The 23,875-nt window shown below is 46.7% G+C and overlaps 1 protein-coding gene across 1 annotated transcript in view; it reads right to left on the bottom strand.

The window, feature by feature from the left end:
• Nucleotides 1–2,999: 2,999 nt before the first annotated feature.
• Nucleotides 3,000–23,875, bottom strand: part of Tafa5 (TAFA chemokine like family member 5) — a 141,350-nt gene continuing 120,474 nt past the window's right edge. The window contains exon 4 of the mRNA XM_052161510.1: nucleotides 3,000–5,072. Within this exon, the coding sequence (XP_052017470.1) occupies nucleotides 5,064–5,072 (9 nt within the window). The 3' untranslated portion in view covers nucleotides 3,000–5,063. The remainder of the gene's footprint in view (nucleotides 5,073–23,875) is intronic.

The following is a 23,875-nucleotide window of genomic DNA, read 5'->3' as shown; positions in this document are numbered from 1 at the left end:
TGACTTCCTCATGTCACACGAATCCCCTAACTTCTCAGAACACTCTTCATTCCTCAGGATGGTGAATGTGGAACTGTTGGAAAATCTATGGCTATGTCCAAAGAAGACTCTTGACTAAGACCACACCTTGATCATGCTTTTCTTAGACTAGGGGCCTCCTCTTGTCTACGGTATGTCCATATCCTAGCATCCAGAGCCCTGTGCAACGGGGGACCCCACACGTCTCACCAAGTTTTGCACCCTGTGGCATGGGTATCCCCTGCCTTCCACAGATCTCTGCTATTCACATGCTGTTCATATGCTCTTTCCATGCCCCATGTCGTCTTCATTCTGCTTAGCCCCCAATTCTGCTTAGTGGCTGGAAGCCCGTGCCATCTGCTGTGAGTAAAATTTAGCTGAGATTCTCAACCCCTTGTCTCTGGTCTTGGCTCCTGGCACCAGGATCTTGAATAAACACTTCCTTTCTTGTCTTGATTAATGGGAATCCAAAAAAATATTTTCTTTAATACTCACTTCTGAAGCTCAGGGTCATTTTCCTCCTTACATTTTTTTTTTTGAAGCAGGACTGTGCCCAAAACAGAGATTGGATTGTCTGATTGCTTTTGTCCCAGAAGAGAGTCTCCTCAGAGAAAAGCTTAAGGAAGAGAGGCAGGAACTTCAGCTGAGCCACCAAAGGCTGCCCCAGCATCATGGGGGCCAGTGGCTACCACAGCCAGTGTCGGAGACAAATTCTCTCCCTGAAGCATTGGTGGAAGGAATACATGAATGATATTCTTAAAAGCAGAAAACAAATGTAGTTATTATTTCAGAGTAATTCTATGACCGCAGGCACAAACAAAGAAATGAAATATATTTAGGATGCAGCATGTCCCTAGAGGCGTTAACTTCTCGATGAAGGCATGTGGGGCCACACAGTGAGATCAGCTCTTACTGCATGGAGCCAGTACACAGGAGCCCTCAGGACACAAAACCATGATAGTTGCTCTAGGTTTGAGGGAGTACCAACACCAATGCTAAGTAGAGAGGAGTCCACTAGGTGGTTGAGGCTGGCATAATGCTTTGTCTCTATGGCAGGTACCTGGCCAAGAGTCACGAGGGACCGGATCCTATACCTCCTTCAATATTTGTGTTGCTGGGGAGTTGACTGCTATGCAGGCTGCTCTTGGTAAGAAAACAGGGACAGGAACTGAATCAAGAGATCTGAAATGGGGATGGCTGGATAGATATCAGGTACGATAGGCCACTGCCCTGAGATGGTGAGGTACTGGTACTGGTTTTCCTGTGGAGCACAGACACCCCTCTAATCTGGTCCTTCATCTCTGCAAGATGGTACATTACCACTCCACTTTAAGCCCAGTCTACTCTTCCCTACCTTCTCCCAGTTGCTGCTTACCCCATGGCTGACTCTGCTGGGGAATATACACCATCACCTCAGACAGGTAGGAGGGAAGAACCTATGGATGAGCCTGCCAAGAGAAGTACAGAAGCCTATCTCTTTCCATTGGGTGGAGTCCTAGGTCTCCAAGATCTGGGGTCTCTATGCTAGGGACAATTTTATGAGGATCAAAACCTGCATGCCTACCCACCTCTCAGGCTGAGGGGCAGCTCAGGACAAGGTCTCCATATGGTTTTCCTTTGGATGTGAGAGTGTCTAGCAAGAGGCAGGGAAGACTCAGACAATGTAGGGAAAGAGGGCCAAGGCTCTCTCTTGGTGACAGTGGTTGTCACTTTGGGATGGTTTATCTCTGCCATCCCCTACCTTCAATGAACATCTCTGTTCACAAGCTTCCCCTGTCATGAGATGTCATCCTTGCTGGGTAGGTTTTTGGTGATGCAATTGCCTTCTCGTTGACTATATATTAGTTGGTAACCCCTCACCCATCTTCTGTAATACCAATAAACTTATTGATACATAAAGCAGGACTCTAGTGGTATTACTTTGGTCTATTGCCAGTTCTCTATCTGGGGTGAATAGACATCTCCCTAGAAATCACGCCATACAGCATGTGATTAGAGGATGGGGGAGGGGCCCTGATCTTAGTTCCAATGTCCCACACTTGACAATGATGCTCTGACTGCCACACTCCAGGGCAACTTACCACAGTATACTTTCGTGAGGGAGCCTTAAGGTAGGGACTCTAGGCTGGCACTTCTCAGCATGGGTACCCAGACCCCACCCAAGAAGGGATGGGGAGGATTCTTGAGGCTAATGCAAGCGAGCTGCCTTGTGCTTCCTTCTCAGCCACAGTACAATCCTTAAAGACAGGCTGGTCTTGTCTACCTGCCGCTGTGGCTTTCAAGCTCAATGGAGTCTCTTTGGAACAAGGCACAAACTATCATTCACAGCTCGGCCAACAGCCACACCTACCTGTCTGTGGTTAGTAAAGAGGAGCTGGCAAATGGCCTTGAGTAGTGATTCTGGACCTCTTCTCCAAGGGCTGCTCTTTGGAGGTCTAGGATTTCTGTGAAAGGGAGAAAGGATCCTTTGGGAGTGCCTGGACCTTTGAGCTGGACTCTGTGTCCTGAACATTATAGCCCACAAGGACTGGGGAGACAGGCAAATCCATATGACAATCCATCTTCCCTTGGGCCACTTGGATGTCTCTGGCCCACAGGGGTGAAGTAAAGTAGATTATGTCTTTAATAAGCAGGGAGTCCTGCTCTTGCCTCTGGGGGATGGACAGGGACTCATGCCAGGGGTGCCGAGCATATAATGGGCAGGCCTATAATATAGTACAGAAACCCTGGGTACATACTACGGATGGCTTCAGAGCCTATTGGTGAAAGCCCATGAAATCCTTGGCACTCAACTCCGAGATGGTGCTGCAAGAAGGAGCTGGTGATGGTGTCAGCCTCAGGTGTTGTGACCAGGAAGGACCCAGTGCATGGTGCCCACTACTGTCCCCACCAGCCACACAAACTATTCCCCTCTCCCAGGACACCACGGCCAGGGAACAAAAGCCATAATTATCAAAGGACTTTTTTTCTTTATTTTCATAATTTAGCTGAATCAACACAAAATTGGATACTGTAAAACAAGGGGGAAATATGCTGTAACATCTGAAATCTCCTGGTCTCTGTCCTCGGAGGTCTTTATGCTAGCTTTCAAAAGAAACAGTCAAGGGGAGGTGGTGCGGATGCTGAGGTTCAGTGGTGAAATGAGACCTCCTGCCCTGTTGACCTCCTGCCCTGCTGACCTTCTGCCCTGCTGAACCCCTGCAACACAGGCCACTGGAGCTTGACACTTCGGGGACAGTGGCCTTGCTTGACCACCTCCTCTGACGAGAACCCCTCACACCAGCTTCATCTCCCTGCCCAGGATACTAATCCCTCTGCGTGAGTGAAGGGAGGACACATGGATACTGGAATGGGTCTCACAGAAATGGACTTTCTTTCCTATCTTTAGCCTATGGTTGCTGGAACGGCATCTATATACTGGAGTTAAATACATTTTTTAAATGTTTTTCTTTAGTAGTATATTACTAGCATGAAAGTCATGTTAATTGGACGTGTAGGTAGTATACTTTTAGCAGAACTCAGGAAAATGAATGGGGACTGTGTCTGTCCCTTATCTGATAGCGTCTGACCCCACAGTGTAGGGAAATCAAGGACAGTGACTCTGTTCCCCTGCTCCTCCACCCCCTCCATCCCTGCTGTCTCTGCCTCTCAATGTGGAGAACAAGGACCTTTGAGAACGAAGGGGGCTATTCATCTGGGAAGGGCAAGTTGGCCGTACATGGACTCAAGATCTATGGATGGAAAAGGGGGTTAAGAGAGGGACCAAAATCCATGACCAAAATATTGTATACGCAATGTTTACCAACACACAGACTCACAGGGGGATGTGAGCTATCAGACCAAACCAAAGCAAAGAGAGACAGAGCTTCCCAGAATGAGCAGGGTCCTCTGCACCTCCCCCACAGCTCTGCCCATCCATGTCTGCTCTGAGGTCCTCCATGACCACCCCAGAGACTCCAGGATCACAGGGGGTCTGGCCACAACTCTCAGGATAGTCAGACCTGCCGTCAAATGTTAAATAGGATTTTCTACAAATATACAACATATAAAAACTGTTAAATATATAACTTTAGGCTTTTGCAAAATACATTTAATGATTTCTTTCAAACAGGGTTACTTCAGTTTTCTTTAATTTGCTTTCTGGAGCTAAATGGTGTATCAGATGAGATAGCAGTCACAGGAGACCCAGCATGCTCTTGGCAAATGGTGGATTATCCAACTATCAAAAATGGAGCTGTGGAAGAGGCATGTCTAACTGGTTAAAACAGAAAGTGATTTTAGTACGACAGACTTGGTCTAAGCACGGGGGCAAAGGGTCTGTGTCCGGGGCCCTTGCTGTCCGCTGGGGCCCGTCGCCAGCCACGCCCCTGCTGGGTCCTGCAGGTGCACCACGGTGGTGTCCTTCTGGGCAAAGCCATCCTCCTAGGGCACGCTGCAGTGTTCGTGGGGCGGGGGTCTCAGCCTCGGATGCCCTCTCCATGCTGCCTGGGCCACCAGCATGTCTGCCACTGTGCCCTCCCCCGCCCCACAATCAAACCCGGGGAACTCTTGGCAGCAGGGATGTGTCCACGTTAAAATAGATTTGCTCTTTGGTCTATTGAGTATACTGAAAGTATAAGAAAATAAAAGCGATTCAGACAGTCTGGGACAGAGGAGGTGGTGGCTTCTGCACCTGACAGTCCCCGGACCTTGCACTTGCGTCGTCGTGGCACAGCTGGCTCGGCCGCAGTTTCCTTGTTCTGGTCCTCCAACTCCAGGGAGCAAGCGGCTAGTGAGGATGAATGCAGCCAGGCTCCACACAGGTATTGCTGATTCCCGGCACCACCCTTGACATGTGTGTCTGAGTCCCGGCCTCCTGGCTTCAGCTGGACAGACTTGAGCTCAGAGTTCCGAGGAATTGGGCTGTCTTTGTTAGGCCTCTGGGAAACAGTGGGTGGATGGGGGAGAATGGGCGGTGTCCACATAGGATGGAGGACAGTGGCTGAGGTGTAGAATCTCCAGGGAGCCACAGCCACACCCAGGGGGCACCGCAGGGGCTGCGATTGTCAGGAGACCTGAGGAGCAAAGACAGAGAGCTGTCAGCCTCATACTGAAGCCATCCAGAGTCACGTTCCTGACACACACACATTCTCTCTTGCCCATCAGGGGCAAGTTTAACATCTTCTGGACCAAGACTGTAGACCTGGATGGCTGGGAAGAAGGGCACTCTGCATAGATTAAGCCCCAGAAGCACCACTCTGCCTGTGTCCCAGGAGAGGCTGCCCTCTGCTGGGGACCCAGAGGAACCTCTGTATACTCTCTAGCCTATGGTGGCCAGAGCTGGTCTAGCTCCTTTTGGTTTCCTAAGGGTGCCTGGCACAAACTGGCATACTTAGCATGAGTCCCACCCTGGCATATGGGCCAGGCACTTCACACCTGACCCGCTAGTATATCTGGCAGGAGGGAAGATACCTCACTCCCACCCTTCAGCAATCAGACCCTAGAGAGTTAAAACATCTGCAGGAGTCCCAAGGGACAGAAGGGAAAAGTAGAATGATGGCACCAGGAGAAGCTTGTCTCCCAGGAAGAACACTCACCCAATTCTGACCACTTAGCATATCACCTTGCAGGAGAGACTTGAGCTGAGACAGTGATAGGTTAACAGTGGGAGGGACCATATATTGACCATGACAGTTTGGTTATACATATACCTCCTGCCCTCTACACCTAAACCTCATTCAGTATCCCACAGACGTAGGAATCACTAGACCCCTGATTCCACCTCCCAGCATATCCATGCTGAATGAATAAATCTGCTTTCTCCCGTTTTTTTTTTTTTAAACCATTGCTGGTTGCTGTTGTATTAGGATGGACGATGGGCCTTGTTTGTTGGGGCTGCCGGGTCTCAAGCTGTGACTCTAACATCACCAGTAACAACGCAGCTCTGCCACCCTGATGAGGTGCCCTGGGACTCAGACACCACAATTCCAGAACATGGAATACTTCCAACATGGACACCCCCTCCCCCAGGGTATGTACTCATAGATTAAGTTCCAGCTGCTGAGTGGCCTCTCTAAGCCACGTGCTGTGGTAGGGGCTTCAGGGAGACTGACCACAGGTTAACGGAGGCAGCTATATTCCACTGGCCTGGCAAACTCATAGGTGTGGTCAGTCCTTGTATCTTCATGTACTTACCAAACACATGGGGAAAATTGCACCTGAAAAGCTCAGGTTGTTCATATCAGTATCACTTGACAGCTTATGTAAGCCCAGCATTCACTTGTCGTCGTCGTCATCGGAGGCTAACACCGCCCCACCCTGCCTGCCTTCATGGCTTGGCAATCTTGGAGTGGGCTTCAGGGGTGCTCACCCCTCTCCCACTGCTGTTATACTGAGCTGGGATGGGATCTGTGGTCTGTGCCCGCAGCACATTTTGGAAGGTGATTGTTAGATACGATAGGATGATGGGGGCTGTCTGCAAACATGGGAAAACCAACAGCTGCAACCATACACATTTGTTATTCGGTGACATCTCCTTGGAAGAAAAACATATTGTTGAATTATCAAAAATCCACTCTTCCTAGATGTGTTCTGGGGGCTGCTCTCCCACCACCGTTCCATAGCAACAGCCTCTGCTCTTTCTAGAAAGGAACAATGAGGAAGGTCTTAACATTACTCCATCTGTGCTGTAGGACGGGATCCCCTCCCCCCACCCATCCCAGCTGGGCGTCTGTTCTCGTTCATCTTATTCCGTGATAAGCCCTTTCCATGCTCCCAGCACCAGGGAGATTCTTCACGGTGAGAGATCAAGCAGGCCATGCTTAGCACTGTGTGATCTCCCTTCCTGCATCCCCAACCTTCTGCCCGGTAGGGCATGGCTGGCTGTAGTAACCCTTTTCAGAAGCACAGACATTCTTGGTTGTTCCCTCTGGTCCCAGGTGCCAGAGTCACAGAACAGGATTCACCAGGCCAGGGCACTCACAGGTTAGTGGGGTTGTCCCTGAGCATAGCTCATGAGCTGTCTCACACCCACCCTGAGGGCTATCCCTGCTGGTTACTCCACACAACCGTTTTGTTTCTGTGCTCGCGTGGGTCTGTATGAGGGGCTGCATATGCTATGGGCATCATGGTTATACATGATGGTTATACATGAATAACTCAAATAACAGCAGCTCCACAGCTCATAGTCTTGGGGCTGGAGTTTGAGAGCAGCTGGGCAGGGTTGGCTCCAACTGCAGGGAATTGTACAGGTCTTCTTGAGGCTGGTTGTTACAGTCTGAGCCTCATGCTGGCAGGACCCTGTCTCTGCCTCTCCTTCACAGCTCAAGTTAAGGACAGTTGCCACTGGACATGCTAGACATGGAAGTACACTTTGCCTGGGTTCCATCACATATGCACAGATCTGTTGTCACAGGTTCTGAGTGGACATTCTCTTGGGATCCCTGGAGTCCTTTCTTCATTGGCTCCCTAGCCAGCCTGTGTTGTGCGATTTATTCTGAGTCAGCTGCTGATCTTGGCTGCTGACGGTGAGCTCAAGTCTCTTTAACTCCCACCCTCCCAGGCTCTGCTGTTCCCTGAATCCAGTACTCTGTAATGCCTCTTGCCCCTGGTCTTGTTGTGAGGCTCATAATGTGGGACAGCTCTACCTACTGCCAGGGAGCCACTGCTTTGGCCTACCACAGAATATCACATAACAGTGTGAGCAGTCATGGCCCCCACTTCCTGGTGCCCCAGCCATGGGTTTGATTATATATATATATGTGTATATATACACACACACACACACACACACACACACACACACACACATACACACACACACATACATGTATATGTGTGTGTGTGTGTGTGTGTGTGTGTGTGTGTGTGTGTGTTTGTTGAACACAGGTCCAGGTTTAGAAGGAATGTCTTCCTGCTATTTGAACCAGCCTGGCAGGGTTAAAGATATTTCAGAGATGTTGGCTGCTCTCACTTTGGCTGTCGTACTAGTCAAACACTGGTCACGGAGAATCCGGAATCCTCTCCCAACAATCTCATGCTGGGCAAAGAGAAAGTTTAAAGCCTGAGACAGAGAGAGGGAGCACTTCTTCACATCTGAGATTTACAACTTGTCAGGCCACCTTACAGAAGAGACGGTGATGGGTCAAGGTTGAGTGGGCCCGCACATTGACCAACACTGCTTAGCTATGTATAATGCTGCTCTCTACTTAGACCTTAACCTCACTTCAGGACCCTGAGGATGGATCTGAGGAGGTCATCACATCTCTTTTCTCAATGTAGTCACATTGAATAAATCAATCTTTTCTTTCCTCCTCTGCTCTTATTACAATTAATTAGACTGTTTAAATTGGCCTATTGAGTTTAGGTATCTGAGCCTGGCTTCCTGGGTACAGGCTGTGACCCTAAGTCTGGTGACCATTGTAGAGCAAGACAGGAGCATGTTTCATTGTGATCACAAGTTCTGTGATGGATATGGGGATGGAGCTTCTTTGGATCTACTGTGGTCTCCTTCCTGCATCCCAAATGTGACACCTGCTTTTTTGTTCCCTATCATTAGGGTAATAGCCACACACGCCCTGGTACCACAGGTTCCAACTCATAGGTCTGGTCTACACACAAGCCCATCCCACCCCAATGCACACTGCTATGATCAAAATCTTTAGTTTTATTCTTCCACATGTAAATATCCAGTTTTTTCCCAGTGCTCTTTGTTGGAAAAAGGTTGTCTTCTTTCTAATGTATACTTTTGGTACCTTTTGTTTAAAATCAGGTTGTGTAGCTGGGTGGGTTTATTCCTGGGCCCTCTATTCTATCCAAGTCTGTATCCTGTCTCATCTCTATGGTTCTGAAGTATAACTAAGGTCAGGTCTTGTGATATCCCCAGGGTGGTTCTTTCTGTTCAGGATGGCTTGAGCTGTCATGGATTGGGCCTCCATATGAACTGTAGACTTCTGTTTCTCCATTTTTTGGGACAATTGCCATTGGAATTTTAATGGATACTGCACTATATCTGTGGGTTGATTGTGGTCATATGGCCATTTACACAATAAACTAGAAAACAAACAAACATGGACCATTTATTTATCCATGATGGAGCTTGAGAAGACTCTCCATCTTCTAGTGTCTTAAATGTTCTTCAGCATTGTGATGTTACTATTGCAACACTCTTCCACATCCTTGATTAGTTTTATTATAGCACATTTTTGAAGCTATTGTGGAAGTGAATGCTTTCCTGATTTTTTTTTTTTTTATAGAAAGACCACTGAACTTTGTATGCTGGTTTTGTATCTTACTTGGCTGAAAAGTGTTATCAGAACTAAAAATTTCCTGGTTATCTGAACCTATCACACAAAGAGTCATGTTCTCTGCAAACAGGATTGATTTTGCTTCCTGTGTCCTGTTTTGCCTTGATGAAGCCTTCTCTTCTTTTGCTCTTAGTGCTGTTTAGGTTTTTTTGCAGTGTGACACAAGTTGGAATCATCTGGGAAGATGAAACTGGAATTGAGAAAATACTCCCATGCTACTGGTCTGTGGCGGGCATTTTCTTGATTAATGACTGATGTGGGGATGTCCAGTCTATTCTGGGTGGTCAGGCCTGGGCAGGTGGGTCCTGGGTTGTATAAGAAAGCAGGCTATGCAAAACATGGGAAGCAAGCAGTGTTTCTCCATGGCTTCTGCTTCTGTTTCTGCCCCTGACTTCCATCAGTGATGAACTGTGACCAGGGCTTGAACTGTAAGCAAGCCCTTTCCTCTTTTGATTTTAGTCAATGTTCAAACACAGCCATAGAAGGTAGTTGTTGGTGTTCGGTTCTAGTACTTCATTTTATTTTGGCTCCCAAAAAAGCCTCACTTCCAGACCTGACAGTCCCTGTCCCAAGCAGATTTCAACTGATAATAAAGAATTGCCATATAGCTAATGACTGGGCAGAAAGAGACAGGATTTTTAGATTGCAAGAGCAAGGGGGAGCGGGGAGAGGAGATAGAGAATTACTATGACTCAGAGAGAGAAGGATCAAGATGTAAGAGCTGCAGGAAAGAAGGCAACCAGCCACGTATGCATTCAGGATAATGGCCCCAGTGGCCACTTCCCTGATTGGGTCTTGGTAGCAGAGAGGAAATGTTGATTTAGCAAGTTGACTCAGGAAAGGTGGAGGGGAGAATGTACATTAGCCTCGGGGAGGATTAGAAATGCCCAATCATTGAGCTAGTCAAGGCATATCAGAATTGGCATACATGTGCCTTTCATTCGAGAATCCAGAGAACTCATGCAACCTACCAGGAGCCAACGTGTTTTAACAAATTCACTGTGACACTAGCTAATACACTGTTGTAGCCAAGGTGCCACGCACTACATTGAAAAGAGACCCTTGTCCCTTGCTCTCTGTTGTCCCACTTAATGTGATACTGCTGCATTCCTGCCATCTACTGCCTTTACTGTGCTGAGGTATGTGAAGTCCTTCTCTTGACTTCCCTCATCACTTTAATCACGACACTGTCAAAACCCCTTTCTGTGTCTACTGAGATGATCATATGCTTCTGTCCTTGAATCTATTTGTGTACTGGATTATACTTGTTGATTTGTGGTGACTGAACCATATCCACACCCATGGGATGCAATTAGTTTTGTCATGGTATTATGTTTCTTGAATTCAGTTTGCAAGTATTGTATTAAGAATGTTTGCTGTGGGTGGTGCACAACTTTAATCCCAGCACTCAGCCCTCAGAGGCAGGCAGATCTCTGAGTTTGATGCTAGCCTGGTCTACTGAGTAAATTCTAAGATAGCCAAGGCTACACAGAGAAACCCTGTCTCTCTGTTCTTCTATAGGACCTGGGTTCAATACCCAGCACAGCACCTACATGACAGCTCACAACTCTATGTAAGTCCAGCTCCAGGGGATCCAACACCCTCACACATATATCCACACAGGTAAAAGCGCCAATTCACATAAAATAAAAGTAAAGAAATCATTAAAATTATTTTAAAAGGAATAATGTTTGCATCTATGTTCATCAGGGATATTGGTCCATAATTTCCTTTTTTTTCTTTAATGCTATCTTCACTTGATTTTGTTATCAGGAAAATGATGGCTTCAGAGAATGAGTTTAGAAGTATCCCTTCCATTTTTTTGGGACCGTTTAATAAGTGTTGGTATTTTTTTCTTCATGGTTTGTAGAATTTGGCAGAATCCACCTGGTACTGGATCTTGATATATATGGAGATTTATTGTTGCTTTGATATCATTGCTTGTGATAGAACCTTATAAGTTGTTTATATCTTTCTGACTTAACTTTGTTAGGTCATCTTTGAAGATATTTATCCATTTCTTCTAGACTTTACAGGTTTATTGGAATATAATTTCAAAATTGTCCCATCATGGTCCTCTGAATTTCACTGGTCTCTACTTTTATTAATTTGGGTTCCATTTCAGTGTAGAAAGTCCTTTGTCAATCCCGTTTAACTTTTTAAAGAAACAACTTTAAAGAAACAACTTTTGTTGGGTTGATTTTGGGTTGTCCACTCAGTCTCTACTCCATGAACAGTTGGAACGAGGGAACTAGATCCATCTCTCTCACCTTGAACACAATCCATGAAGAACGGATCAGAGACCTCAGCTGACCTGAAACTTCCAAATGGCTAGAGGAAAACACAGAAAAACCCTTGATGATGTGGACACAGTGCCTTTCTGAAAGACTGGGATTCTGCAGTGAGTGAACAAGCTGGCTTAAAACCCTGCACAGCAAGGGAAATGGGCAGCAGGGTGAAGAGGCAGGATGCAGAAAGGAAAGAAAGTTTCACCAACCGTGCATCAGACAGATCAACATCTAGAACACATAAAAAACTGAAAAGAAAAAAAAAACCAAACAACAAACGAAGGGGCTAATGAGATAAGAAGACAGATTGAGTGTGCTGGATAGTTTTGTGTTAACGTGACGTGAGCTAAAGTCATCAGAGAGGAGGGAACCTCATTGAAGAAAACGCCCCCATAAGATCTAGCTATAGGCAAGTCTGTAGGGCATTTTAATTAGTGATTGATGGGGGAGGGCCCAGCCCATTGTAGGTGGTGCATTTGCTGGGCTGATGGTTCTGGGCCTATGAGACAGCAGGCCAGTAAGCACCATCTCTCCATGGCCTCTGCATCAGCTCTTGCCCCCAGGTTCTTGCCCTGTTTGAGTTCCTGTCCTGATTTCCTTTAATGATGAACACTGAATGGCAGTGTAAGCCAAACAAACCCTTCCCCACCACAACCTGCTTTGGTTACGGTGTGTCATCATTGAAATAGTAACCCTAAGCAAGACATGCAGTCTTCAAAGGAAGAGACAAAAGTGACCAATGTAGCCACCAGGGAAATGCAAATGAAAGCTAGTATGGGATCCCATCTCACCCCAGTCTGAACAGCTGCTCTTAAGGAGACAAAGAACCACAAGTGCTGGAGAGGGTGCTGGAGAGAAACACTTCAACACTGCAGGTGAGCGTGAAAAGTACTGCAGCCACTGTGGAAGTCAGGGTAGCGGTTCCATTAAAATATCAAGAACAGAATTGTCATATGACCAGAAATACTACTCTTGGGTATTTTCCCAATGGACTCCAAGTCAACACACCTCAGAGGTGCTTTGCTCCTGTCCACAGTTAAGGCAGCACTAGTCATAACTATTAGGAAATGGAACTATGACTATCAGAAGTTACGCACGCACGCGCACACACACACACACACACACACACACACACACACACACACCACACAAACCTCTCACAAAACTTTATTCATCCATAAAGAAAAATAAACCAATCAACCAAACAGAATACAGAGATGAATCTGTGTATGTTTTCAAACATAAATATAAACAAAACACACTGTATGAAATGCTTGAAGGACAAATAAAAAATGTACAAACATAAACTGCAGAGACGGCTGAGTGGTTAAGAGCACCCACATGGCAGCTCACAGCACTCTGAAAGTCAAGTTCCAGGGGACTGACGCCCTCTTCTGGCCTTCATGGACACGGCACACACATGGTGGTAGACAAATTTATCAACAGACACTCAGGAACATTAAGTAAATTTTAAAAATAAGAGAGAAATATATCAACCCAAGCAGCAGACAGAAAGACCTGGATGATGTATAAGATCAAACGCTCCTGCTTCCTGAGCCAGTGGGGGAGGGGACGAAGAGATCAGCATTAATAGTATAAAAGTGTTCTGTGCTCATTCAGTGTGCCTGGTATCCTGTGCTGATGCTTGGTTGTACAGAGCCATAGGAGCAAATACTCTGCTCTTGCTGCTCAACGTCCAGTGCTTTTATTAATTAAATGAAGTGAGGGTCCACATTTCATGACACAAGGCAGCATTTTGTCTGGATTCCTCCCCCAACCCTTCTTGGTGGTCGATGGTAATAATTTGCTGAAAATGTTTTCAGGTCACTAGGTGAGCTGATCTTTCATGGTTGTCTGCTACTCAACTACTGAATCTCCTTTTTCCTTACTGGATCTGTGTCTCCCCAGAACAGTTACTATAGGCCAATGGTCCAAGATCTTTTGCTTTTGTTTATATCACATTAGATAAAGGGAAGGCACTTTCTCTTCCTTCATTTGTTTCTCGAGACAGGGTACTGAGATCCACAGTCCAGGTTGTATCACCCAACCCAACTTCTGAGGGTTGAGTTCTGGAATTTATCCTGTGGGCTGCTGTGTCCTCTGAGATGTCTTCCTGTGCACTTCTTCCAGTAAGTATTTGCTCTGGAGACTGCTTTCAGCAGTAGCTTCTTCACCACTCAGCTCTGGAATCTTCTGTAATATCCAGTCACCAAAATCAGGCATTGTGGATCCCATCGCCCTTTCCAGGCCTAGAGGAGCCGCAGGTACAATAAGGGGAAGCCAATGACCTCTGGAGAGGGTGTGGGGCTGGCTTGTAAATTCTTTAGGGAGGTTACTGTCATTTTGACAAGGGTCCTCACATACATATTAGATATAGAGGGACACTGAATGCTCCTTCCCAGTGACCACTGGATGAAGCCAATTGTGCTTCATGGTTCATGGTGTCTCCAGCTTGGATATCATTGCTGCAGCTGCCCACAAATTACAGAGGCAGCATGACAAAGATTCAAGGTCCATTTCCACATTTGACCTAGTGTTATAGGATGGCCACAGTAGGGCCTGACCTCCAAGGCCAGGACCTTTGGAATGGGACTCTGCTTAGCTACCCCAAACCATTCTGGGACTGAATAGAAGGCAGGGGGGCTGGCAAGGTTCTGAGAGAGCACCATAGTCTGCACTACATCTGACTATAGGGACATCTGACAAAGAAGGACCTGCAAGGCTTTCTGGGCTCATGTAGTGGGGGCTATGATGAGTTTTCAATGACAGACTTTGATGTAAGAGGCCAGCCAGAGGGTCTAAGAGCCAAAGATTTATGGCTGGCTGAGACCCTGCTCCCATAGTTCCAAGTGTCTGTGACTCATATGTCACTGACTGTCACGGTTGTCATCTCAGTAATATGCCTTCTGTGTTCCACATGTATGCCCATTATATCTGACTTGTAACTAGGCATGCCCAGAACTGGTTATAAATCTCACCCTCTAGGGCCTTAGAATTTTAGCTATATCAGAACTCACTTTTCCACTCATCCTAACCTCATATCCCTCTTCCCAGTTATCCAGCTGAACACCGGCTCTTCCAGTGTTGGATGTCCCCAGGTACATGATGAGTACCTACAACCCCTGTCTATTGGGCTAGCACAGTCCAAGGTCTGACTTTTCAGTTGGACCTGAGACCAAATGTCCTGCATACACAGGGGCACAGAAACTTGCTGCAGAGCCAAAACTGTGTGGGGACAAGCAGGTGGCAGCCCAGCGCCCTTCTGCTTGGTATGGACAGAGCCACCAGGAGGCTGGCCTGTAGTCAACGCTGGATTGACAGTCTTCAGGCAACAATATAACCAATACTCTCATGAATGTCAGACACTTTATGAGGATTATGATGTCTCCAGAGGCTGCACTCAAGAGCAAAGTGAGGACAGGCCATAGAAAGAAGACAGGTATATGGCAAAGCTTAGTGTTTCCAAACAGTAACGTGTGGTCACCTGATGACCCAATTATAGTGACCAGTGACTGCTCACTAGTCCCCCTGGCCATTTCAGGTATAACCCAGGCCTTCAATGCTATAGCTCTAAGATACAACAAGGTCTAGAGAGGACTTGATAATGGCAGAGTCCACAGGGACTCAGAAGTGTCTGCAGTTTAAGGACCTTGTGACTGGGACAGTGTGACACATGGCTTCTTCCATGGCCAGGAAGAGTTCTGGCATTGTCTTGCTCATGGTTGCAGCATCAAAGTACCTTGTCCAAAAAGAGGTAAGTGGTGGGGTCACCTCCATACCCCAGCCCTGGGACAGTGCCATGTGGAGACACATTTCCACCTCCACACTTTCCTTGTTCTATCCCTTAGGAACTACCATGTCATGGTGTTCTAAGGATGGCCAGCCAGACCTCAGGGATATGCAGGAAGCCTTCCTGGCTCCACAGGGCATGCTTCTCCATTTACCTGAGCACAACATGCTGGGTTTGGGCCATGACAAATACTAACTTCTCACCCTGCTTACAGGGGACACGAGACCTTTTAGAGTCTCCAGGCTTATTGGGAACCTGCTGGATATCCCGTAAGGTTCAAGTTGACCTGCACCTGTCCTTTGAGTATCAGGCATGACTTGGGGCTGTCCATCTGCTCTTCATAGTCATCAATTTGGTTCTACCCTACCTGGCCCCACTGTCTGCTCTATCTTCAAGAAGGGTGCTAAAGAGGCCTTTTAACCCAGATATCTACGCCCGACAATTGCTGAAGCAGTCCCAACAAGGTCTTTAAGCGCAACTTGGGGCGGGGTGGGGGCGGTTGGTGGCGGCGAGGGTCCTGGCAAGCATGTCTGAGGACCTCAGTCTACCTTGACATCATAGGTACCTGCTCACTATGACTACAATGCCCTCTTTCTTGGAGGTCTGACCTGACACTATATCAGTGGTGGTGCTGAGTATCTCCCTGACCCTGTGGGAATACTCTAGACAGGGAGGTCATCTCCGTGCCCATAGCCTAAGCTCCACTATGTGCTGACTGCAGTTCACAGGAGGCTGTGGCTGTTGCCCTGTTGGGGTTGTCAGCTAGTGCCAGAAAGGAACTGAACTCAACTTAGAGGTAAAACATCCTGTGCTAGCTGACAAAAGCCCTGTCCTAATCTAATTTCTGTTGTTATCATAAAATATCAGGATGAAATACAATATCGGGGGGAGAGGCACTCTTTCAGATTACAATTCCAGGTCACAGTTCACCACTGTAGATAAGTCAAGATAGGAACTTAGGGCAGTGGGTCACGTCATATCCACAGTGAATAGCAAAGTGAAATGAGTACCCGATGCCCAATTACTTGTACTTTGCTCAATTTCCACTCTTAGAGAGTTCAGAACTCTGTGCCTAGGGAATAGTGCTGCCCACAGTAGACAGGGTCTTTCCACAGCAGCTACCTTTTTTAAAAATATAATCCCCTATAGACACAGCCATAAGCAAACCCAATATAGATGACCTTTCACTGAAACTCCTCAGATGATCCTAGGTTGTGTCAAGTTGACAAGACCAATAGGCACAAACCTAGACATTAGGCCTTCTTAATGAGGAGCACTATGGGACTCCTGTGACCGGCACTGCTGTCCTACACCATGTCACCAGATTTAGGCCACTCTCCTGGCATCATTTATAAGAGTCCCAGGTTCAAGATTCATGCCATTTCCCTCTATAACCAGCCTCAGCAGAATGGTGGTCCCATGTTCCCACCTGAGAACATTCTGGTTTAGAGATAAGCATCTCAAGGGTGTGGGCTGCTGCAGTCTTACTGGTGTGGAGCTGTTCTGGCTTTTTAGAACTGAATGCTGGCCATATGGCTTCAAGAACAATCCCAGTGAATTGTGAGGCTGTTGGTTTGGAATGCCATGCAGGATGGAGCGGGCAGCTCCATTCTGAGTGGTGATAACAGTATGGCGAGGTGTGGACATGGCTTATATCAAAGGACAAGACTTGGGCACTTCTATGGCCTCAGGGCTGGCGATGCTGCTGCTGCTGCTGCTGCTCATCCTCTCTAAGGCAGACAACAAGATTTGCTTTCCATCTGGATGCAGCAAAAGTACTAAGCAAAAGCAAGCTTTCTGCTCTGCCATGGGTGTGGCTTGTGCTATCCTCATTAAGAGTTTCATGTGAAGGAGTGGCCCCTGGTTCTGGAAAGGCTCAGTGCAGAAGTGTAGGGGAATACCAGAACAGGGAAGTGGGAAGGGGTAGATGGGGGAGCAGGGGGAGGGAAGAGGGCTTATGGGACTTTTGGGGAGAGGATATCCAGGAAAGGGGAAATCATTTGAAATGTAAATAAAGAATATATCGAATTAAAAAAAAAGAGCTTCACGTGACACTGGTGGTAAGGGTGTGTCAGTGTCATGGAGGAGCACATGGCTCTGAGAAGAAGACCCGCCCCCCACAGAAAGTTCCTATAAAATCGGGAAGGCACAAAGAATGGCATTCAACAGCAGCCTGTTTCCAGCAATCTTATTTCTTTTCTGGATTGTTCCATCTCCTGAAGGAAAACAGAACTCATAAGGAGCCAGGGTTTGATACCTGACAAGCCTCAGATCCACAGAGAACTGACAGAGTTTGTGGTTCAATTTCAAATCATAAAACATGGGCTGATTAGAAACAATGAATTCATGAAATTCTTAGGCAAATGGATGGAGCTAGAGAACATCATACTAAGTGAGGTAACCCAGACTCAAAAGGTGAAGCATGGTATGCACTCACTAATAAGTGGATATTAACCTAGAAAACTGGAATACCCAAAACATAATCCACACATCAAATGAGGTACAAGAAGAAGGGAGGAGTGGCCCCTGGTTCTGGAAAGACTCAGTGAAACAGTATTCGGCAAAACCAGAACAGGGAAGTGGGAAGGGGTGGGTGGGAGGACAGGGGGAGAGAAGGGGGCTTATGGGACTTTCGGGGAGTGGGGGGGCTAGAAAAGGGGAAATCATTTGAAATGTAAATAAATTATATCGAATAAAAAAATTAAAAAAAAAACATGGGCTGGGTGTGGTGGCACATGCTTTTAATCCCACTAATCATAAAACACCAGAAAGGTAGACCATGGTGGGTTTGTTCCAGACATCCAGTGAATGCTCTGGAGAGTGGGGTTCAGGGTGCACAGGACCCTGACCAGCTCAGGCCTTTGGTTTATGTCTGGGTGTTAGAAGCACATCTGGCCATGGCTGAGAGCAACAGAGAGCCTTCTCCATTGGTGTTGAGTTCTGCTGGTGTCCACCCATGCCTTGTCTAGCCTCAGCCCAACTCACAGTTTATTTGATTCTAAGGCGGCAATTCTCAACCTGTGGGTCTTGAACCCTTGGTGGTGGGGTCACATATCAGATAAGTACAATGAAAATATTTTTATGGTTGGAGGTCACCACAACATGACAGACTGTACTAAAGGGCTGCAGTATTAGGAAAGTTGAGAACCACAGGTCTAAGGCATCAAGGCCCAATACCATGATGACCACTAGGCTTCAGAGATGAGAACCAGCATCTCTGGTTCTTTTATGACCTTCCTAGTCTGTTCTGGGTTCCTCTTATTTTGTTCTTCATGAGCTGAACTGCCTTGCCACACAGGGGCCAAGGCCAGGGCAGAGTGTACCTTCCAGGCCCAGTGCTATGCTGCAGATTGCTTTTTGGCCACTTTTTTTTTAACCTCAGTTTCCCCAGGTCCAAACTTATCTACATCATGAGTTACTAAAGAACATATATGAGAGCCAGCAGAAGGTGGTAGCCCACATTGAAAAAGACAGTAGTTGATGTTCTGAAATGTTTCTGCCCCTTCTGACATTCTGTGGTATCTCTGCTTCACCTGATGTTTTGGGGTGTCTCTTCTCTGGCTAACTTGTGGTCTTGAGGCAGTTAGTAGGGAGTCCAGCCTTCAAACCTTCATGGCCAAGTAGATCCACTTTAGGCTTGCTAGCATGCTATTAACATCTGGGATAGAGCAATTGCCAATTGGAACAAGACCATTGTCTCCAGAATAGACGTCTGCCTACCTCCAGAAGGTACCATGTTCTGATGGGATACCAAGCAGAGAGTTCTACACCCAACACTGTGACTCAGCTCCTGAGAACACACACTGGGCCACAAGGGATGCTTTCGTGGGATGAGGACAAGAAAGGGAGCCTGAAACCTGTCCTGATCATTTGACCCAGGGGGGAAAACCAAAAGTGAGAAGCCACCAGAAGCAAGCAGCTGTCAGGTGGCACTTCACCAGTCACAGTTTGACTGTGGGCTCAAGGCAACAGAGCCACTGAGCAGTCATGAGGTCACTTTGAAATCTTGTAGACGCCAGCTCAGCACTCACAATGACTGTAGTGGACTTGAAGGGCTCATGACAACAAGGACTGCTTTACCTCAAAATAACGGGCTGACAATGGAAACAGGGTTCATTCAAAAGCTCTGGGTCATTTCTGCAGTCAACACACAGGGCTGAGCTCGGAGAATATGGGGTACCATGAGCACTTTGATAGCATGCCAGCAATTGGATGAAGGGCCTGATAGGTCACTGTACAAAGCAAAGATATTTTTAGAATAGCGAACCCTACAGTGACAGAGCTGGGTATAGAGTCACTTGTACTTAAGATTCAAGGCATCCAGGACACCATCTCTGGCTGATGGTGGTTTTAGGAACACCAAGTTACTTCCTGCCTCTCCAGGCTGGTCGAGGATGCAGCAGGATACTCAGGGTTTGTGGGCAAGTGAGATCAGAGCTGTGCTTTCAAACAGGTGTTTAAGAAAGTTAGCTTAAATAAGCTGGGCTCTGTTTGCAGAGGAGACTTTGCTTAGGGCTACCTAAATAGGAATTCTCCAACATAAGGTAGCAGAAGCAACTGCAGGTTTCAGGAAAGGCACTAGGCTTAGGGAAGGCACTGCCTCCCACTCCCTGGACTGCTACCCGATCTCCAAAGGTGGAGCTACACTACAATTGTTCTTGCTTTGAGTCCAATGGAGACACACAGTAAGCAGCACCACCCTGCCACCAGAGGGCCAGCACCCACCTGCAGGACACAAAGCTCCTTTCTCAGGAAATGCCTGTGACTGAGGGTTACCTCAGAATAGCCCTTCTCAATAGCCAAAGACAAGTGCTCTGGAGACTGGTCAAAACCCAGTGCTACCACACTGTGTAGGCAGAGTTCAGTACAGGTCTTCAGCCTCGAACTGCCCATGGCAAACAACAGCCATGATAAAATTAGCAAGTAACATCTCCACAAGCTTATAAAAATGGGGTGTGATCACTGAAGCAGTACTGGGCCTACCGGGACCCAGAGCTATGTTCAGGAATCGTAGGAGGCCCAGAGGAAGGCCTTGGGCTTGCTCGAGGAATCTGCCCACAGTTATTCATCCTTCCATCAAATATTTATTGACCTTCCATAAACAAACTCCTTAATAAGGAGGGAACCAGAGACAAGGGGAGGTGGATTCTCTTCTCAGGGAGAGGGCTCTGCATACGCAGCTGGTCTTGGAGATAAGCTGAGGTTGTGTGGATGCCAGGATGTCACTTGGGCCCTCATGCCTCCATGACTGTGCACAGAGACTGCACCAGACTACTCTTGGTACCCTCTGGAGGGATGACCTGTCTACACTGATCTTGTCGATTCTAGCAGATGTAATCAAGGCTAGACATAGCTCCACAGGATTATGGAGGAACTAATCTAATGACTGGTGTTGTTACAAGGGTAGAATTCAAGGCTTGAACACAGATACAGACGGGGCAGTTAGAATCAGCTATATAAAGCCAGAGGCAGCGAGTGAAATGGTGCAATCATGAGCCAAGGAATGTTATGGCCACCAGAGACTGGGCAAGATGGGAAGGGTCTTCCTCCTCAGAGGTACTAAGGGAGCTGGCTCTGTGCCCATCCTCATCTCAGAGTTTTGCATTTAGAGCTGTTACAAGATAAGTTTTGGTTGTTAGAAACCTTCCATCCATCTGTGTTAAAGGGGTCTCCCACACTGTCACCATACGAATCCCACAAAACCAGGCAGGACCCAAGTGCTACTGGCCCTTGCATCTGAAATGAGTTGGAGTGTCACTGCTAGATTAAATTATCATCGACCACCTCAGGGTCTCTATGTAGTATCTTGACTATGGGTCAAGGGTTGTGCTGTTTTGTGGAATAATTTGAGGAGCATTGGTATTAGCTCTTCTTTGAAAGTCTGGTGGAATTCTGTGCTAAATCCATCTGGCCCAGATTGTTAAATTCACTTTATGAGGTCACAGTCACCTGTTCCCCAAACCACACAAAGACTCAACAAAGAAAAAGAATTACAGACCGATTTCCCTTATGGACATCAATGCAAGAATACCCAATAAAATTCCCACAAACTGAATGCAAGATCACATCAAAAAGATCATCCACCATGATCAAGTAGGCTACATCCCAGGGATACAGGGATGGCTTAGCATATGGAAATCTGTCAATATAACTCACCACATGAACAAACCAAAAGGAAAAAAAAAGGATAATCTCATTAGATGCTGAAAAAGCCTTTAACAAAATCCAACTCCTTGTCATTGAGAGATCAGGGATACAAGGAACACACTTAAACATAGTAAAGGCAACATACATCAAGCCTATAGACAACATCATAAAATTAAATGGAGAGAAACTTAAAGCAATTACATTAAAATTAGGAATAAGACAAGGTTCTTTCCATATGTACTCAGTAAAGAACTTGAAGTTTCTAGCTAGAGCAATAAGACAACTAAAGAAGATAAAGGGATAGAGTTGCAAAGAAAGAAGTCAAAGTATCACTATTAGCAGGTGATATTATAGTGTACATAAGTGACCTCGAAAGTTTGACCAGGGAACATCTAGAGCTGATAAACACCTTTAGCAAAGTGGCTGAATGCAAGATTAACTAAAAACAAAACAAAAAACCCAAACCTGAACCAAACCAAACTAAAAACAACAACAACAAAAACTAGAACCAAACCAACCAGCCAACAAACCAACCAACCAATCAACCAACAAAAAAATAGTAGCAGATTCGATGGAAAAATAGTTGCATTTTGTGTGTGTGTGTGTGTGTGTGTGTGTGTGTGTGTGTGAATGTACCTGTGAATAAAAACAGGCATGATGCATGCGTGTGCACATATAGGAGTGATATGTACATATATGTAATTGCAAGTATGATACATATGGGTATGTTTCATGTGTGTATGCAGTCCATGTGCCTGTGTGTACACATATAACTGAAATAGTACACATACATGCATTTGAGGTATGGATATGAATGTATATGTGTTGGGGGTGGCATATATCTGTATGCATACAGCTATAGTATATAGCAGCTAGAGAAGCCAGCTGGCAGTGGGACCCCATGACCACAGAGGCATGCTGAGAAGAGTTGTTAAGTCTATGGATTTGTTACGCAGTAATAGAGAACTAATCCCCCTATCTCATGAGGAGCCAACTTCTTAAATTTTAAATTGGAACAATGATGTTATGTGTGAGCATACTAAGCTGTCACACCCCTAGCTTTAGCCTCCTTTCCCACTTAACTGACAGTCTGCACTGAGGAGGCACCTGGTGAGGTTTGTGGGGTGACATCTTTCCTCACAGGATCCACAGCAAAGGATCTTGGAAGGACAGAGGTAGAAGCAGAAGCACTCTGGAGACTTCCAGGGGTATAGACCCTCATGGGAGCTGAGACAGGGGTTCAAGGGCAGGTATCTGGTTCATCTTTGCTATCTTGGCTCTTGAACCACAGGTTCAAGGATAAAAGCTTCCAAACCAGCGGTGAGTCTGGATACGAAGGGTGAGAAATGTCTTCTGATATCTGTGGCCCAATGAGTTTGCTGAGCCCACAGTCCACAGAGCTGTATAGCTGGGGTCTATGTATTTCACTGAGAAAGCTAGACCTCAATCTACAGAGGAGCCAGACAACTGTGGTACCCTGTTTCTCTAAGAGTTGAGTTGACAGTAAGCACTATGTCCCAGGCGTAAAGTGTAGCCCTCACATATCTTCCTAAATGACAACCCCTGTCTCTGTAAGACTCCAGAAGGGAATTCAGTTTCCCCAGTAGGCAGAGCTGGTAGCTTTGAGTTATCATGCCACTTTTAGACCCACTGTGACCCACGTATTGTCCCTCCTATTAGCCTCACCTTCACTGAATCTTGGGTACTGGAGAAGCAGGTTTCTTCTCTGATTCAAGATGGGTGGATACCATAAGCAGGCCCTTCACGGTGATGTGGGTCTTGGTCACTCTAGGCTGAGAACATTTTCCCTACCACTTACTCTTACACACATGCCCACCTTGACTTTGGAGTGAGGCTCCAGCCTCAGTAGTAACCATAGAGTGGGGGGATGGGGCAGTGCTTTCCCTGACTTGCATGTGATCTACTGCTGTACCTGCAGTGATCTCCAGACTCATCTCCATTTTATCCCTCAAGTAATCCGCCATGCCCTGGACTGGGCTAGCTTTCAACCTCCCTGAACCTTGATACCTTTGGGGATGGCACAAGGAGCCTTGACATATGAAGGACAATGTGTCATGACTTGGCCTCTTAGCCTTCAGTCTGCAGCCATGATGTAACTCTTCCCCTCCAGTCTCTGCTGGAACAGAGCCTGCCTAATGCCTAGTCCCTGTCAGTCCTGAAAACAAGACTCAGCCAACATCACTAAGGACTATTGAGGCTGCTCAGCTGTTAGCTGGCCACAGACTTATGAACCCTAAGAACTACAGTGACAGAATTAGAATGGGATGTGCAGCTTGGTGCCCGCCACTGTGGCCAAGTCCTCCTCAGTTACATAGCCATTGTGCTTC

Source organism: Apodemus sylvaticus, chromosome 17, assembly GCF_947179515.1.
Source record: "Apodemus sylvaticus chromosome 17, mApoSyl1.1, whole genome shotgun sequence".
Classification (NCBI taxonomy): domain Eukaryota; kingdom Metazoa; phylum Chordata; class Mammalia; order Rodentia; family Muridae; genus Apodemus; species Apodemus sylvaticus.
The sequence above is the reverse complement of the archived record's forward strand: the minus strand, read 5'-3'. Positions and strand labels throughout refer to the sequence as shown.